At 36.0% G+C, this 16,834-nt stretch overlaps 3 protein-coding genes across 3 annotated transcripts in view; all 3 read left to right on the forward strand.

Annotated features, from left to right (window-relative positions):
* The first annotated feature begins 3,348 nt into the window (after positions 1-3,348).
* On the forward strand, positions 3,349-4,506 carry msmb (microseminoprotein beta). The gene is made up of 4 exons (XM_087802856.1): positions 3,349-3,404; positions 3,986-4,073; positions 4,149-4,251; positions 4,324-4,506. Exons 1-4 carry the CDS (start codon positions 3,402-3,404, stop codon positions 4,439-4,441), a joined length of 312 nt encoding a protein of 103 aa, XP_087658982.1. The 5' UTR covers positions 3,349-3,401; the 3' UTR covers positions 4,442-4,506.
* Positions 4,507-6,512: 2,006 nt separating this feature from the next.
* On the forward strand, positions 6,513-11,648 carry npy4r (neuropeptide Y receptor Y4). Its single transcript, XM_087802551.1, has 2 exons — positions 6,513-6,533; positions 10,161-11,648. Exon 2 carries the CDS (start codon positions 10,231-10,233, stop codon positions 11,497-11,499), a length of 1,269 nt encoding a protein of 422 aa, XP_087658677.1. The 5' UTR covers positions 6,513-6,533; positions 10,161-10,230; the 3' UTR covers positions 11,500-11,648.
* A 1,618-nt stretch (positions 11,649-13,266) lies between these two features.
* The window catches only part of mcph1 (microcephalin 1), a 33,220-nt gene continuing 29,652 nt past the window's right edge, over positions 13,267-16,834 (forward strand). Inside the window, exons 1-5 of the mRNA XM_087802970.1 lie at positions 13,267-13,352; positions 14,167-14,217; positions 14,307-14,398; positions 14,482-14,600; positions 15,913-15,997. Of these exons, the coding sequence (XP_087659096.1) occupies positions 14,184-14,217; positions 14,307-14,398; positions 14,482-14,600; positions 15,913-15,997 (330 nt within the window). The 5' untranslated portion in view covers positions 13,267-13,352; positions 14,167-14,183. The remainder of the gene's footprint in view (positions 13,353-14,166; positions 14,218-14,306; positions 14,399-14,481; positions 14,601-15,912; positions 15,998-16,834) is intronic.

Consider the following 16,834-nt stretch of genomic DNA (forward strand, 5'->3'; position numbering starts at 1 on the left):
AGTTTGAAGTAGAACTTTAGTGTAACCAGGTCAGGTTCAGGTCTTGAAACGGCATAAATGAAAAGTGTCCAGAAGCCATGAAAGAAACGACATCTTCATGTTTACTGTGGATCCCTCGTGAAGGTAGATGGGTTTATTATTCAGTTAAAAAATTGCTTCAATTAAAAAAAAAGAACATTCTCAGTAAAATAGACGTACAATACATTTTTCCAAAAAATGCTTCATTCAGGAAAAAAATCCCGTCTATAAACGAAAAACCTAATAAAAATAATTTTGCTTCAGTTTTAAAAAAAATACTCTTCATAATAAAATCATTTAGTTGGAAAAACATTTATTCAGTAAAAAAAAAAGCAAAAGTATTTTCAATAAAAAAAAAAAATATGTTCTAGGAATTGAATAACTAAGACTCACCCTAAATACATCCTACCCTAAATATGACCCCACACACAGAATATGTTTTACTTAAATCGAAGAAAACTGTTTTAAAAATCAATTAATTTATATATATGTATATATACAGTGCCTTGCGAAAGTATTCGGCCCCCTTGAACCTTTCAACATTTCGCCACATTTCAGGCTTCAAACATAAAGATATAAAATTTTTATTTTTTGTCATGAATCAACAAGTGGGACACAATCGTGAAGTGGAACGAAATTTATTGGATAATTTAAACTTTTTTAACAAATAAAAAACTGAAAAGTGGGGCGTGCAATATTATTCGGCCCCCTTGCGCTAATACTTTGTAGCGCCACCTTTTGCTGCAATTACAGCTGCAAGTCGCTCGGATATGTCTATCAGTTTTGCACATCGAGAGACTGGAATTCTTGCCCATTCTTCCTTGCAAAACAGCTCGAGCTCAGTGAGGTTGGATGGAGAGCGTTTGTGAACAGCAGTCTTCAGCTCTTTCCACAGATTCTCGATTTGATTCAGGTCTGGACTTTGACTTGGCCATTCTAACACCTGGATACATCTATTTGTGAACCATTCCATTGTAGATTTGGCTTTATGTTTTGGATCATTGTCCTGTTGGAAGATAAATCTCCGTCCCAGTCTCAGGTCTTTTGCAGACTCAAACAGGTTTTCTTCCAGAATGATCCTGTATTTGGCTCCATCCATCTTCCCATCAATTTTAGCCATCTTCCCTGTCCCTGCTGAAGAAAAGCAGGCCCAAACCATGATGCTGCCACCACCATGTTTGACAGTGGGGATGGTGTGTTCAGGGTGATGAGCTGTGTTGCTTTTACGCCAAACATATCGTTTTGCATTGTGGCCAAAAAGTTCGATTTTGGTTTCATCTGACCAGAGCACCTTCTTCCACATGTTTGGTGTGTCTCCCAGGTGGCTTGTGGCAAACTTTAAACAAGACTTTTTATGGATATCTTTGAGAAATGGCTTTCTTATTGCCACTCTTCCATAAAGGCCAGATTTGTGCAGTGCACAACTGATTGTTGTCCTATGGACAGACTCTCCCACCTCAGCTGTAGTTATCTGCAGTTCATCCAGAGTGATCATGGACCTCTTGGCTGCATCTCTGATCAGTCTTCTCCTTGTTTGAGATGAAAGTTTGGAGGGACGGCCGGGTCTTGGTAGATTTGCAGTGGTCTGATACTCCTTCCATTTCAATATAATTGCTTGCACAGTGCTCCTTGAGATGTTTAAAGCTTGGGAAATCTTTTTGTATCCAAATCCGGCTTTAAACTTCTCCACAACAGTATCTCGGACCTGCCTGGTGTGTTCCTTTGTCTTCATGGTTCTCTCTGCGCTTTAAACAGAACCCTGAGACTATCAAAGAGCAGGTGCATTTATACGGAGACTTGATTACACACAGGTGCATTCTATTTATCATCATCAGTCATTTAGGACAACATTGGATCATTCAAAGATCCTCACTGAACTTCTGGAGTGAGTTTGCTGCACTGAAAGTAAAGGGGCCGAATAATATTGCACGCCCCACTTTTCAGTTTTTTATTTGTTAAAAAAGTTTAAATTATCCAATAAATTTCGTTCCACTTCACGATTGTGTCCCACTTGTTGTTGATTCATGACAAAAAATTAAAATTTTATATCTTTATGTTTGAAGCCTGAAATGTGGCGAAATGTTGAAAGGTTCAAGGGGGCCGAATACTTTCGCAAGGCACTGTATATATTGAAGAACAAATCTAACCCCAAACCCCTTTAGCTAAAATCTTTTTTTTACCAAACTGCTGTTGGGGTGAGGGAGTTGAAGAAGAGAGTGCAGGCTTGGGGGAGACAAAGGAACAGCTTCCTTGTCGGTTTGATTCTGATCAAAAAGACCACATTCCCTGTCATTTCAAGTTGAACACACTTGCTCCAATATAACTGCAATATAACTTTAAAAGTTTCAGGCTATTTAAACAGACTGTAGGATAAAAGTGAGTGTGCGTCACGTTTCACAAACTTAATGTTATCAGTCCAGCTCAAAGACATATAAGAATATATTTCTAAATAACACAAACATTTACCGGTCACAGCAGTTTCTTCTGATTTCACAGCACAAACACTGGAAAAAGGCAGAGTAGATGTTCACCTCAAAAGTATGTGTTTTTAAACTTTTGTGTTTGGAGTTATGAATTAGGTTCTGCCTTTTATGTACATGACAAACACAGGAACGAAGGTTGCTCAAGAATAAACACACAACAGTAAAGAAAAGAAAAGAAAGAAAACAAAATTTGAAATGAGTGGTCCAGGATTTATATTTCTTTTATGTACGCAACTTACGAAGCAAAAAAGGTTGTTAATAAATAAACACGCACAAAAAAATCATATGTTCGCTCGGAAAAGAAAAAAATGGAATAAAATGAAAGGAGTGGCCCTGAATTTTAGATGGAAAACAAATTTTGGATTCATACAGATATTATGTGTCTTAAAATTTTTTATTTTCGTATCACTTTAAAAAAAACTGCTTTCAGTTTTTAATCAAGTTTTGTACTTTTCATTGTGAGATAATTCTAGTGCACTTTGAAATGTAATGTTATGTACCTTCCTGACTCCAGGCCTTAATTTATCGTCGTAAGGTAAGATAAGGTTAAACTTTATTGATCCCTCAGGAGGTCTCCTTCGGGAAATTGTCGCCGTCTCAAGTGTGTTTAATGACTGCACATGTTTTCAAGACAAGTTTCTTCTTCTCACGCCTGTCCAGACGTCTTCTCTCACCGAACAGGTTCTGATGTAAATGCAGCCGCTTCACACTGTTTATCTTGCTGCCATCGGCTTTTTCTCAAATTCAAATAGGAGTGAAAAAACACATTTAATTAAATTTAATCTAATTTAATAGAAAGATAATTTAATCCAAACAGTCTGAGATAATCTACATGTGATTCAACGTATTTAAGTCTCTGCATCAGCCTGATGAGACACATTCGACAGTCCACCCTCCAAGATGGTAAGAAGAACATTTTTACCTCTTCTCCTCAGTCTTTTTATCCTTTATCTTTTTTTTTTTAATCTATGTTCTTTATCTTTAGACTTAGATTGATGTAATGTTGTACTTTCTTTTTATCACACTTTATTCTTGTTCTTGTTTTCTATCTATCTATCTATCTATCTATCTATCTATCTATCTATCTATCTATCTATCTATCTATCTATCTATCTATCTATCTATCTATCTATCTATCTATCTATCTATCTAATCTATCTATCTATCTATCTATCTATCTATCTATCTATCTATCTATCTATCTATCTATCTATCTATCTATCTATCTATCTATCTATCTATCTATCTATCTATCTATCTATCTATCTATCTATCTATCTATCTATCTATCTATCTATCTATCTATCTATCTATCTATCTATCCATCTATCATATTAATCATTTAATCTAAAAATGCTTCAATATATATAAAAAAATAATTAAAAAAACGATTGAAAAATACGTTTTAGGGATTAAATAATTAACAGATGAACGATATATACCTTTAAATAACTGGTGCAAGTAAATCTTCTCTTTCCTGACAGCGTTCAACCCTGTTGCTCTTCTCTCTGCTCGGATGGGTGTTCCTGTGCCAGAGTTGCACCTTCTATCCGTTTAACAGCCAGCGTACACGTAAGTTGTGTTGAGCTCTTAGTAGAAGTTTTGTTTGTGGAACCTTTAAAAATAAGTACTCTGGAATCACTGCAGAATGTGTGGACAACTCTGGAGCGGTCTACTCTGCAGACGACTACTGGGTAGATGGATGTTACGCATGCGCCTGCATGTCTGATGGTTTCAGCTGCTGCTCCACGTAAGACCATCGCATCAGAACTAAGTTCCTCTCTCCACTTCCTTCTGATCTTCTGCTGCTCTCGTCTTCCAGGATCACCGGGACGACCGTGGACATTCCAGAGGGCTGCATGATGTTGGTGGACTACGTGGAGTGTGAAGCTGAACTTGTGTCTGTCTTGGACCCTGAGACTCCATGTTCCTCTGGCTAAAAAGTGACAGTTGTAGAACTTTCATCATTAAACTTAAAATAAAAACGACTTCAACAACTTATAAACTATGTTCACTTCAAAAAAACAAAAAACAACGTCAGAGCTTTTTCACTTAAACATTTTTTTATTCTGAGTTTTTTTTTATGAAGTAGTTTTGTTAATAATCTTTTTTTTTAATCTTTATGTTTTTGTTTTTATTTTTTAAAATGTAATAATAAAGAAACATACTTTAGATCCAGATAGATCCAGTATCGATCTATTTTATTGAATCAAACTTTATTTAGTTTAAAATCATTACAAAGTTATCTAAAGAAACTTTACACTTTTGCACTTTATAACACGTCGCTGACCATCATCATGAGCGACAGTGGAGAACAGAAACTTGTTGAACAGGCAGACACCTCCAGCAGAACCAGACTTGGTATTTGTGAGAAAGATCTTCAATGAGTGCCAAATACTTTCTGTCTTTTATTGTCCAACTTAAACTCCTCCTTCACTTCTCTAGAAATCACTATATCATCAGCAAACACCATGGTCCATCATCATAACTATATCTTGAAAATTGTTGATGTATCACTTTTTGTGTGTGTCGTTTAAGCGGGTTCTGAGATGCCTTTCAAATATAAATATTCGACTAAAAGCTATAACATCACAGATACTTCAAATGCTAAAAAAGCAATAAAAAACGAAAAATCTGTATTTAGGAGAAGGAAAATAATAATTTAGTTCTTATACAAAAAAGATAAGACATATTTTTTAGAGAGCTGACAGCAGGAACAGAAATAGAATAAATATATTACATTACAGGCTAAAAATAAATAATAATAAAAAATTATAAAAATCCAACAATAATTTTAATACCAACACAATTATATTTTTTAAAATAATACATAAATAATTATTGTAACATATTCTAATATATAGTATCATTGCAAAAACAAACCTTCAACATTACAAATACAACAATAGAATGAATCAAATGAAAAACTATATTTGTGTATTATTTTAAGGCAGAGAAGTGGACAGGAAGGAGCGAGGGAATCTCTCCCTCCTGCAGCGTATAAGTCTGTTTAAGTCTTGAAATAAAGGTTGTCATGTGATGAAAAAATAACAAACCATGTTAATAATTCCTATGTTGTGTTTCCAACACTGGCAATAAATGTTTTTGATTCTGATAAGAGGTTAAATCTCAAAAGAAATATCGACAACTCTCTATGAAAGAATATACTGTATGTTGATGTTTTTTTTGGAATTATGTTTTCATTACCAAGCTAATCAGCCAATCGTGCGACTAGCAGACAATCATGTGACTCAGTATTCTTTAAATATTGTCTGGTCTCACCATTATACCGATATTTTTGCATTGAATTTCAAAGACTAAAAATAAAATAAAAAATCGAATTTTAAATATTATGTTTTTAGATTATTGAAATTAGAATATCAAATTGTACGTGTAACAAAATGAAATCATTTGGAAAATGTTCCATTTTTTATTTTAATTGCTAAAAAAAAATATTTACATTTCAATATACAAATTATTTAATTTAACGATTTTAAACAAATCAATCTTTTAATATAGAAATCATTTAATTTAATTATTCCAAAAAGTTGTGAAAAACTCAAAACAAAAGTTTTAATTGAATTTAATTAAAATCCTCTTCTTAATATTCTGATGACAATAATATATTTCCATACTTCCATTCCTTCTTCTTCACTCTAATGTCATCCTACACCATCAATCTTCACCTCCCCCCACTTTATTTGTCATGTACATTAGAGATATGCAAAAAAATCTTCCCACGAGAGAGAAGAACTGCTCGATGGTTGCCATGGCGAGGGCAAGTTTCAATCTTGCAACCATTATATTACAGATGCTCTCGAAGAACATTGATGAAATTTAAATATTGTGGTCATTTGTGTTCTCGGATGTGTAATTGAAAACACTAACCACTGTGTGACAGCAGAGCTCAGTCATGTCGGCACAAAACTCAGCAGCACCTCCCTCATCTTTTCTCTCTCAAGAAGATGCTGGTCTCTACCTTCACTCTCACACTCACTCGCCTCCTCGCTGCTCGTCTCCTCAGACCAACCTGTGAGTCCCTCTGTTTTTCTTCTTCTTAGAATATATATATTGTATATTTAAATCTATTTATGGTGTCTAACATCTCATTACTGAATATTTGATATCTTTATAAAACAGTTCTAATGACAGAAATGTAATATTAGAAGTAAATCTAGAAAGTGTGAAGTGGTTCTTGATGATCCTCAGAGGTCCAGCAGAGAAGATGTGCTTCCCTGTGGAGCCATAAGAACAGTAGGGCTGTGAGGGTTTACTCAGATGCAGCTAATATCAATTTACATCTCCACTCAGCAACGATCATGAGCAGCAATTAAGGACTGGAGGCAATAAAGATAGAAATAGATGCCGAGGACAAACTTGACGTTCTCTGAGAACTTTCAGTTCTGCAGGTTTATTCTTCTCTTCTCATGTATGTATTTTACTATAAAACCAGAGATTGATCATGAATTCTATTTATTCATATGTTCCATGTTACGTTCAATTTATACATACAAAAGATACATAAAAAAACTAATTAATTCTGCTGTGAACATTTAATAAACCCTTCCTCCATAAATTCACCATCCATCCATCCATTCAGTGCTCTATTCATCCATCCATCAGTTCAATCTTTCTTCCACCTATCCATCCATCTATCATAACATTCCTCTATCTATTGAAGTTCATCCATCTATCATCTGTTAATCCATACATCCATCCATTTATTCATCAATTGATCATTTCATCCAACCATTTATAGTCCATCGATCCATCAGGACATTCTTTTTTCCATCCATTCATTGATCTATCCATCCATCCATTCAGTTCTCTATCCATCCATCCATCAGTTCAATCTTGCTTCCACCTATCCATCCATCTATCATACCATCCCTCTATCTATTAAAGTCCATCCATCCATCAGGACATTCTTTTTTCCATCCATTCATTGATCTATCCATCCATACATTTAGTGATCTATCCATCCATCCATCAGTTCAATCTTGATTCCTCTTATCCATCCACCTATCATAACATCCATCTATATATTCAAGTTCATCCATCTATCATCTGTTAATCCATACACTATCCATTTATTCATCAATTGATCATTTCATCCAATCATTTATAGTCCATCCATCCATCAGGACATCATTTTTTCCATCCATTCATTTATCTATCCATCTATCCATCCATTGATCCACCCATCCTCCATTTATTAGTTCAATCCATCCCTTCTATCCTCCATCCATCCAAATATCCATTGATCCATCACTTCATCCATCTATTTATCTATCCATCCATCTTTTCAGGAGTTCAGCCAAACCCATTATCCACCACATCATACCTATAATCATCCATCCATCCATCCATCCATCCATCCATCCATCCATCCATCCATCCATCCATCCATGCATCCATTATCCACCAGTCCATTGAGAAAAAACACATGGCTAATATATTACTCTATAATATGATGTTCTTCTCCAGTAAATATGAATTTCTGTCTTGATGGGAACAAATACAATTCAAGGCTGTTCTCTGAGGACAACAGCAGCATCCTCATTAAGAACGTTTCTCTCAGGCTTGGTGCTGAAAAGGTAGAACGAAGAAGGGACCACCATTAGGAAGTTCAAAGGGGTTTGCTCCTAATGGTATCCCTGCTTTTATTTCCCCCCTTAAATCAGCAAATTTATAGTCCATCCATCCATCAGGACATATTTTTCTCCATCCATTTATCCATCCATCCATCCATCCATCCATCCATCCATCCATCCATCCATCCATCCATCCATCCATCCATCCATCCATCCATCCATCCATCCATCCATCCATCCATCCATCCATCCATCCATCCATCCATCCATCCATCCATCCATCCATCCATCCATCCATCCATCCATCCATCCATCCATCCATCCATCCATCCATCCATCCATCCATCCATCCATCCATCCATCCATCCATCCATCCATCCATCCATCCCATTACCTCTTTAAAATCAGTTCATGGGTTCATGGGTTCATCGATCCAACATTCATCCATTACCAATTAGTCTTTTGAGGAAATACCCATGGCTAATATATTACTCTATGATACGATGTTCTTCTCCATTAAATATGATGTTCTGTCTTGATGGGAACAAATAAAATTCAAGGCTGTTCTCTGAGGACAACAGCGACATCCATGCTCATTAAGAACGTTTCTCTCAGGCTCGGTGCTGTAAGGTAGAAATGCAGAATGAAGAAGGGTTGTGAGGTCGAAACTGCACCCTGTATGTAAAGAGGCTGTTACACCATTAGAAAGTACACAGGTGTTTGCTCCTAATGGTATCCCTGCTTTTGCCCCCCCCCCCCTTAAATCATCAAATGAGCTCCTTCATGGTTTCAACAGCCGTCGGTGAGTACAGCACTATGACCAGTTAGGTTAGTGTTGCTGCACCGAGACAGTGCATGACAGCACCAGCACACACTGAAGCAGGTTTGAGGGAAGCTGCAAATCTTTTTTTAGGTTTCAGACCAAGACATGCCCTTTTACTCTGACAATCTCTATTATCGTCACCAAAGAAAGATGCTGGAGTGGAAGCTCACTCACTCTATTGTCAACCAGCTCTATGGTCCTCATTTGAAATTGAGTGAATCAGTTATCAGAGAGATGAAATGCCATTTCAAGAAGGTCTTCAGAATCTACATCTGGGATTTAATTGAATAAGTCTTTGAATCCTTGCTATGACAACTATCACCGTACTTGATAAAATTAACACTTTTCCAGATAATGTTATCGCACGATGTAGCTTTTAAAATAATTATGTTAAATTAAGTTAAAAAACAAGATGAGTCATGATATATTTCATGATAAATTACATTACAAAAATAATGTTCATGTTGATATGGGGACCTATAAAGTTCTCAGTGTTTAAGATAAGATAATGGACAGAGATTATGTCGTCCAAAAATACATGTAAAACTGTTTGGTGAAGAAGAACAAACTTAGAGTTAATTAGGATAAATTGAGCATCAAATGATGAAAATGCAACATGAAAGTCAGACTCCTGCTTTCTGTTTGGGGAATCATAATAATATTGTTTGGCCACCGACTTGGACTGATTCAATTCAGTTGGACTTCCATGCCATAGAAACACAAACGATTAATGAGTCCTTTGGTTCAAAGCCACTTTGTTGTCCGTACAATGTCAGCGCTGTTCATGTAAGAACTCCTGTTGTTATTATCGATTTACATGTAGAGATATTAGCTATTACACTTTTCCTGTCTCTAGATATTAAGATTATTTTACATGATATCCGGTTTTTGTTTTCATTATTGAGTGAACAAAATCCAATTTTAAAAAGAAAACAACCAACATTTTGCATTTTCAAAATGTTGGCACTATTACGCCAATATTCTTTTTAATTTGAATTAAAGGGCACACATTTAAATGTTCTAATGACACTGATATACACATTGACCTCCTCTGGCTTTTTATTTGAAAAATTCAGCAACAATTGATCTGTGGTTTGACACCCAAGTGTCCCCTTGAGTGTCTGAACCCAAGGTCTCGTGCAATTAGAAGAACATAGCTTTTTGAATTCAGGATGCATTGAAACGTTCATCGAATCCTGCCTGTGGATATTTTTGATTTGGTTCCTTTTATTCTCGTTCCAGATATTCGTTGTGTGACAGCGGTGATGGACGTTTTGATCCCGCGGGCTCGTGACACACATGTCTTGGCGAGATGTCCTCAAGTGGCGACGCGAACCATACTCCTCCGTCGGTGACGGCTCTGCCTTCAGTGCCCTTCAACGACACCACCTCACAGTTCCCGGGATGTGAGGAGGGCCGAGATAACAACCCGCTGCTGTCAGACGTCTCCGTCATCGGGCAGGATGAGCTGTGCTTCATGTCCTCCGTCCTCACCGCCTTCCTGGTGCTGTGGTATAGCGTCACCATGGTGCTGGGACTGCTGGGTAACGTGGGACTCATCGGAATCATCGCCCGGCGCCGAGAGAAAGTCAACGTGACAAGTATTTTCATCTGCAACCTTTCCTTCTCCGACATCCTGGTGTGTGTCTTCTGCCTCCCGTTCACGGTCATATACACCCTGATGGACCACTGGGTCTTCGGGTCCATGTTGTGCCGCTTGGTTCCGTTCATTCAGTGTGTATCCGTGACCGTGTCCGTGCTGTCGCTGGTATTCATCGCGCTGGAACGACACCAGCTTATTATCAACCCCTCGGGGTGGAAACCAAGCACCACTCAAGCCTACTTGGCGGTCATTCTCATCTGGACCTTGGCTTGTTTTACCTCGTCACCTTTTCTGGCCTTTCAGCTGCTGACCAACGAGCCATACACGGATGTCATCCTGCCGCAGTCGGCCATCTTTTCCCCCGCGGAACACATCAACTCCTCCACGCTGAACTCACAACGATCCCACTTTTCTTTAGTCTCCGCCTCAGCACATCTGGAAGCGTGTATGGAACACTGGCCGTCCCAGAAGCAGCGTCTGACCTACACCACGTGGCTTCTGCTCTTCCAGTACTGCGGCCCACTCACGCTGGTCTTCCTGTGTTACGTCCGGGTTTTTGTGCGTCTCCGGCACCGCCGAGGCATGCTGGACCGCACCGGGAACCCGGACCACCAGCGCGTGTCTCACAGCCGCAGGATCAACGTCATGCTGGTGGCTCTGATCACGGCCTTCGCTCTGTGCTGGCTGCCGCTCACCATCTTCAACGTGGTGTCGGACTGGAACCAGGAGGCGCTGCCCATCTGCCACCACAACTTGCTTTTCTCGCTCTGCCACCTGCTGGCCATGTCCTCCACCTGCATCAACCCCATCATATATGGGTTTCTCAACTCCAACTTTCGCCAGGAAGTCAAAGAGAAGCTTCTTCATTGCTGCTGTCGTCCTCTGGAAGAAGAAAGGGAACATTTTCCCATGTCCACTGTTCACATGGAAGTTTCTCACACGTCAGTGCCGCCTCACTTGGGAAACAACTCTGTTTGATTTCTGCCAATACACATCGTGGAATGTTACATACATGAGTCAGTTCCATCAGAATATTGAATGGTCGAAATTCAAGTTCAACAAATGTGTTGATTTAAGCGTGTAAAAAAGTGACCTCTATTGTACTCATTACTCGTGTTATTGTTTGTTTGTACAAAAGTATTTTTTCATTTAAATATTTACATTAGAAAATTATATTAAGACCCGCCCACTGAAAAAACATTGTTTTACTGGAGATTAAATTTAGTTAACCATAACCACGCCTACTCTGCTTTGATTGGTCAAACATGAAGGTTTGTGACCGCGCATCATCAAACCCAAAAGTCTCCACCTCCAAGGGACTCATTATATAAACAAAGCTGGCAAGATTACAGCTGGCTGGAGGAGGAGTGAAGACATTATTACAACATGCGGCACACGGATTATCATGTGACGACAAAGAAGCACTAGCACCAATTCCTCATGGCGGATTAAAACGGTAACACTATTATATCAACATTTTTAACTTTAATTTAAAAGACTACAGATGAAAAAAATGGATTTAGAAAATAGATTTTTGGATTATTTGAATTTATATCGCACTCTATGTCTATATATTATTTTAAAATGTATTTAGAGAATATTCAAATAAAAGAAAATGCCAATAAAAAAACTAAACAAATTCAACCTTTAAGTATTAAGGAATACATTTAATTGAATGCTTAGAAAAAAACTACAACATATCAATAAAAAAAATTCAAAGTTTCAAAAAATCTTAAATCAACCATTCAATATTCTTATGACACTGATTTACTTTCATACAAGGACGTCTATTCCTGATGTGGAACTAAGTGGATGACAACAATCCAAACGTTGTGAATGGAGAAAGTCTGATCACTTATTTTCGTATCATAAAAAAACATTCCTATCAATAACAGAAATGTATTTTACAAAAACAGTAGTTGAATGTTCTCTTGTTTGTGGGTACAATTTGTGATACGACTATTTTGTCTTGAACAAGATCTTTTTGAGCATCATTAATGTATGTTATAGGGTACTTTGGCTAAGGCAGTAAAGTTGGGCTTAACTGTAATGTTAAAAAAAAGTGTTTTTTATTGTGAAGCATGACGTACCAATGTCTGTGACCCAGGGCAGCTAAGTTATGCCGATTTTTTCCTGTTGAGATTTATGCTTCGTGTAGTGTGCATGTTCTAATAGTGCCTTTTTCAGGTGTTCTACAGGTACAGGAGGATGTTGTTAGACGATATGTGTTTTCAAAGTGGATCATCATGTGACTGACTGACTTTTAACATTGCGTTGTGTAATAAATGGTCCCAGATCAGCTACAAGTCTGTCCATTTTTTTGTGAAGGCATCAATATTTTTTTCGTACGTGATTATGTTAGTTAGAAATTATTTTAGAATATATTATTATAATCAAATATAGTCTCTTTATTTTCCAAGTACTACAAAGTTGGCAGAGTGTACGATAAACATTAAATTGTGTTTCTGTACACCACTGGCAGCAAACAATACTATAGAAAATACCATTAATTCGTTTTTGAAAATTAGAAAATAAAATAATAATTAGAGTTGTTTGTTTATTAATGTTTACCTATTATATTGTGGTTGGAGATAAACATTTGTAACAAGTCTTCCTACTAATAAATGTGAATAAAAATCTCGGTTTAGAATAGTTTTAAAATCTCTCAAATAAACATGTTTTGACCGGACGTGACATTTGAGTCATTCGACCAATGAGATCGTTTCATCGCCGATCTCTACGTTACTCAACTTTTAGGCGGTCGATATGTTTCCAATAGTTTTTTCTTAATCGGAATTTAGGACCTGATATATCGAATTCCATCTCCGAAAGTAAGTGCGAAGACATACCAGCCAGACCTCCACGCACTGTTGTCTTCTTTTAACGAGTTTAAAAGTTGCAGCAAGAGAGCGGAAGTAATGCTAAGTTAGCTTCAACACCTTTATGCTAACTCAACACTTCTGTTCATTTGTGCATGTACAGGTGCTATTTAATAACATGTGCTTTAACGACATTACTACTCTTTAGATTATTTTATTCATCCCTTATGTGTTACAGTAGTAACAGAGTAGTTAATCCACAATCTGACTCACAAGTGTAATTTGTATACGTGGTGTGTAAATATACTTTCTGCTTTCAACCACCAACCATTCAAATAAACGCATTTACTCCACAACATACCGTATTTAACATTTTTAATAAGTTACACACGTGTTGCTGTAGATGTATGTCTGCAGATATCGAGACTTATTTCTTTACGCCACAATACGTGGTCAGTGAGTTTACGTCATCAAGGGTTATGTCAGCTGCTAGTTAAGGTTGGGATTCGATACAAGTGCCAATCATCTCTCTCCACGTCAAAGTTCACGGAAATATTCAAATTGTTTATCTTGTAAAATTTAATATTGTCATTTAATTTAATATACTATTCTAGCTTATGAAACAAAACAAAATAACAGTGTTTTATTTTGATGTGTATAAATCCTTACACAAGGTTTGCCAGGTCAATAGTGCTGACCATGTGTCAGGTATTCATTCAAGCCTGATCACAATATGTTTTATAATGCTGTGCAATTTTTAATTTCAATTTCCGGCAATGCCTTAGAACATTAATTTTATTAATTATAATCTTGTATGTTTTTAAAGGTGTTCACAAGCGAGTAATGACCACACCCAACAAGTCTTCTCTTCTGAAAGGTAAAAACATTCCTCTTCGTTTAGTTCTAAAATAACCATTAGTAAAACGTGTTTTTTTACTAATAATGTCTTGATGAACGCATTTGCAGATGTGGTCGCCTATGTCGATGTGTGGTCATCAGACAAAACGGCCAACTATTCAAAACCATTTATTCAGCAGCTTCATGAGATGGGCGCTCAGGTACACGGCCTCCATTATGTGCACATGGATCTTTTATTGTTGTGTCCTTGTGGTAAATTGAACTTCCTTCATTTTCTGCACAGGTATCAAAAACATTCAATAAACAAGTCACACATGTGGTGTTTAACAGTGGGCATTCTACAACATGGAGAAAAGCAAAGAAAAGTGACGTGAAGCTTGTTTCTGTTCTTTGGATTGGCAGGTATGAAACATTTCTTCCCTTTCACTGTCGCCCATTTAAGATACTCTAAATGAGAACAAGCACATTTTCATCATAATACATTTCCATTATTTTTGTCCTGCATGTCATTAGTATGAAGGATGATGAATTACTTATGTATAAATAAATGTATAAATATGTAACAAAATGTATAAATGTTTGGATAAATATCAAAATGTCAAAATAAATAAATTACTTCTGATTTAATTTTTTGGTTACAGCCTTGGATCAACTATCACTGCCTTGAGAGCATCACATGTCATTACAAGTTTATCTTAGCTTCACGGCTAACTTTGGATAATCCTGGGAAGATGGACCGTGTCTATGCTATTGCTAATAATTTATGATCTGATATAGATGTGAATTGGATAAGATCACAGTCCAGTGTGTAATGTATTTAGTTGTGCTGCGTTTATGTTCGTAAGTCATTTATTTATTTTGACATATTAATATTTATCCAAACATTTATTTATACATTTTGTTATGTATTTATACATTTATTAATATATTTTAGCAAAATAAGGCTACTCGCACGAATAAAGCTTACTTGCATGGAGAGTACAGCAAGTGATCGAGTCATCGTAACTTAACAACACCATCATACAGTTGTTTGGGCTTCTGTCATGAACCGCACTCTAATTTAATAAGTTGTCGCTAAAATGTACTGTAAATTCCCCTAACGCCATTCAGAAGGAGTAAATTAACTTCCGTCATTCAAATTAAGAACACAATGTGGTGCATCAGCACAACGTTTGGTCTGCCTTGATGTCATTTTAAGTATCATGCGTATATATATACTCTGTACTGTTTAAAGCCTTGTAACCCTTCATTATCACAGTCACACTCTTTACTGCTTAAAATCCATGTTTAAAGTCTTAACAAAAAATGGTCAGATAATTTGCCATATTTATTGATTGTTTAAAACAAATTTAGTTTTAGTGTCACTACTTACTAACTTACCCCAAACATAAAATTGCAGGTTTCAGATTTTAATTAATTTCATAACATTTGAATGTAGAATTTTGGCAAAATAGATCATTAAACATAATATTTTAGCTAAGATTCATCCATGTCATTGTCAAAGATGACCGGTTTATGATGCTACAAGTAAATAATTATCCCAAGTTACTATCAATGACTGTCATAGTTCCGTTTCCTGGCCTCCACAATTCCTCTTAATTTATTTTACCAGACTGGGATCCCTGTTTTTACTCATACCAAACAAAACACAATACATCTAAGTGTGTCTTGACTTATAACATTGTTGTTTTCTATTTTTGACTGATATATCCAGATGTTATGATGATGGTGTGCGTGCAGATGAAGAGTTGTTTCCAGCCATTAATGATGAAACAAATCCTGTGTTAAAGAACAAGAGAGTGAGTAGACACGGATTAACATGTGATATTTGTGTTTGCACCAATTGGCTCCATTTATCTTTTCCTTGTCTCATTACAATGTGTTAAAAGTGTTAATTCTGGCTTTTTGAATTGAGGTATTAATATAGAAGTATGTTGGTGCCATCCAAATATGAATTGGTTGAATTTAACATTTTAAATGTTGTAACTTTGAATGTCTTTTATGAAAAGTTTTTTATTCAAGCATTTAATCATTTGAATAATACAATTCTTAATTTTGTTTTTTCTTTGAAATAATGAGAAAATATCTGATATTTTCTAAATCAATGTTGTTTTTTACACATGGAGTTATATACTGTAATCACAATAATTTATCACAATAAATTAACATTTATTTTCTAAATTCAATATTTTCAATTTGCCTTTAAAATAAAAATAAAATGTCTGTATAATTGTGTCATTTTACCAGACCAATCCAGTCCAGCACTGAGGCATTCGCTCTAACCTAATAAATTCACACAATGCTGTTAAACTATCATTTTCATACTAGTTCAATCAAGTCAGTACTCATTTGGTATTGTCTGGTGACACTAATTACCCAAATTTTCTATGTAGAATTTATAATACTATATATTAAAAGATATTGATTTAAGAAGATTAACCTTTTAACTTTGGTATAAAAGTCTTTGTTTAAAGAAAAAAAAACATTTTGAAAATATTTCATTTTTGTATTCAATTATTAAGAAAATAAACTATACAATTCAAATTTTGAATATACAAAAAAAATAAAATTGAACATTTTAATTGTAAAATTCAACAATTCAATATTCTGATGGCACTGATCTACTTCCATATATT

The sequence above is a fragment of the Callionymus lyra genome, chromosome 11 (genome assembly GCF_982586985.1).
Source record: "Callionymus lyra chromosome 11, fCalLyr1.hap1.1, whole genome shotgun sequence".
Lineage (NCBI taxonomy): Eukaryota > Metazoa > Chordata > Actinopteri > Syngnathiformes > Callionymidae > Callionymus > Callionymus lyra.

Coding starts and splice junctions, on each gene's coding strand:
- msmb (XM_087802856.1), top strand. Junction 4,074..4,148: donor GTTTAACAGCCAGCGTACAC/GTAAGTTGTGTT, acceptor GAATCACTGCAG/AATGTGTGGACAACTCTGGA. Junction 4,252..4,323: donor GGTTTCAGCTGCTGCTCCAC/GTAAGACCATCG, acceptor CTCGTCTTCCAG/GATCACCGGGACGACCGTGG.
- npy4r (XM_087802551.1), top strand. CDS start 10,231: ATGTCCTCAAGTGGCGACGCGAACCATACTCCTCCGTCGGTGACGGCT.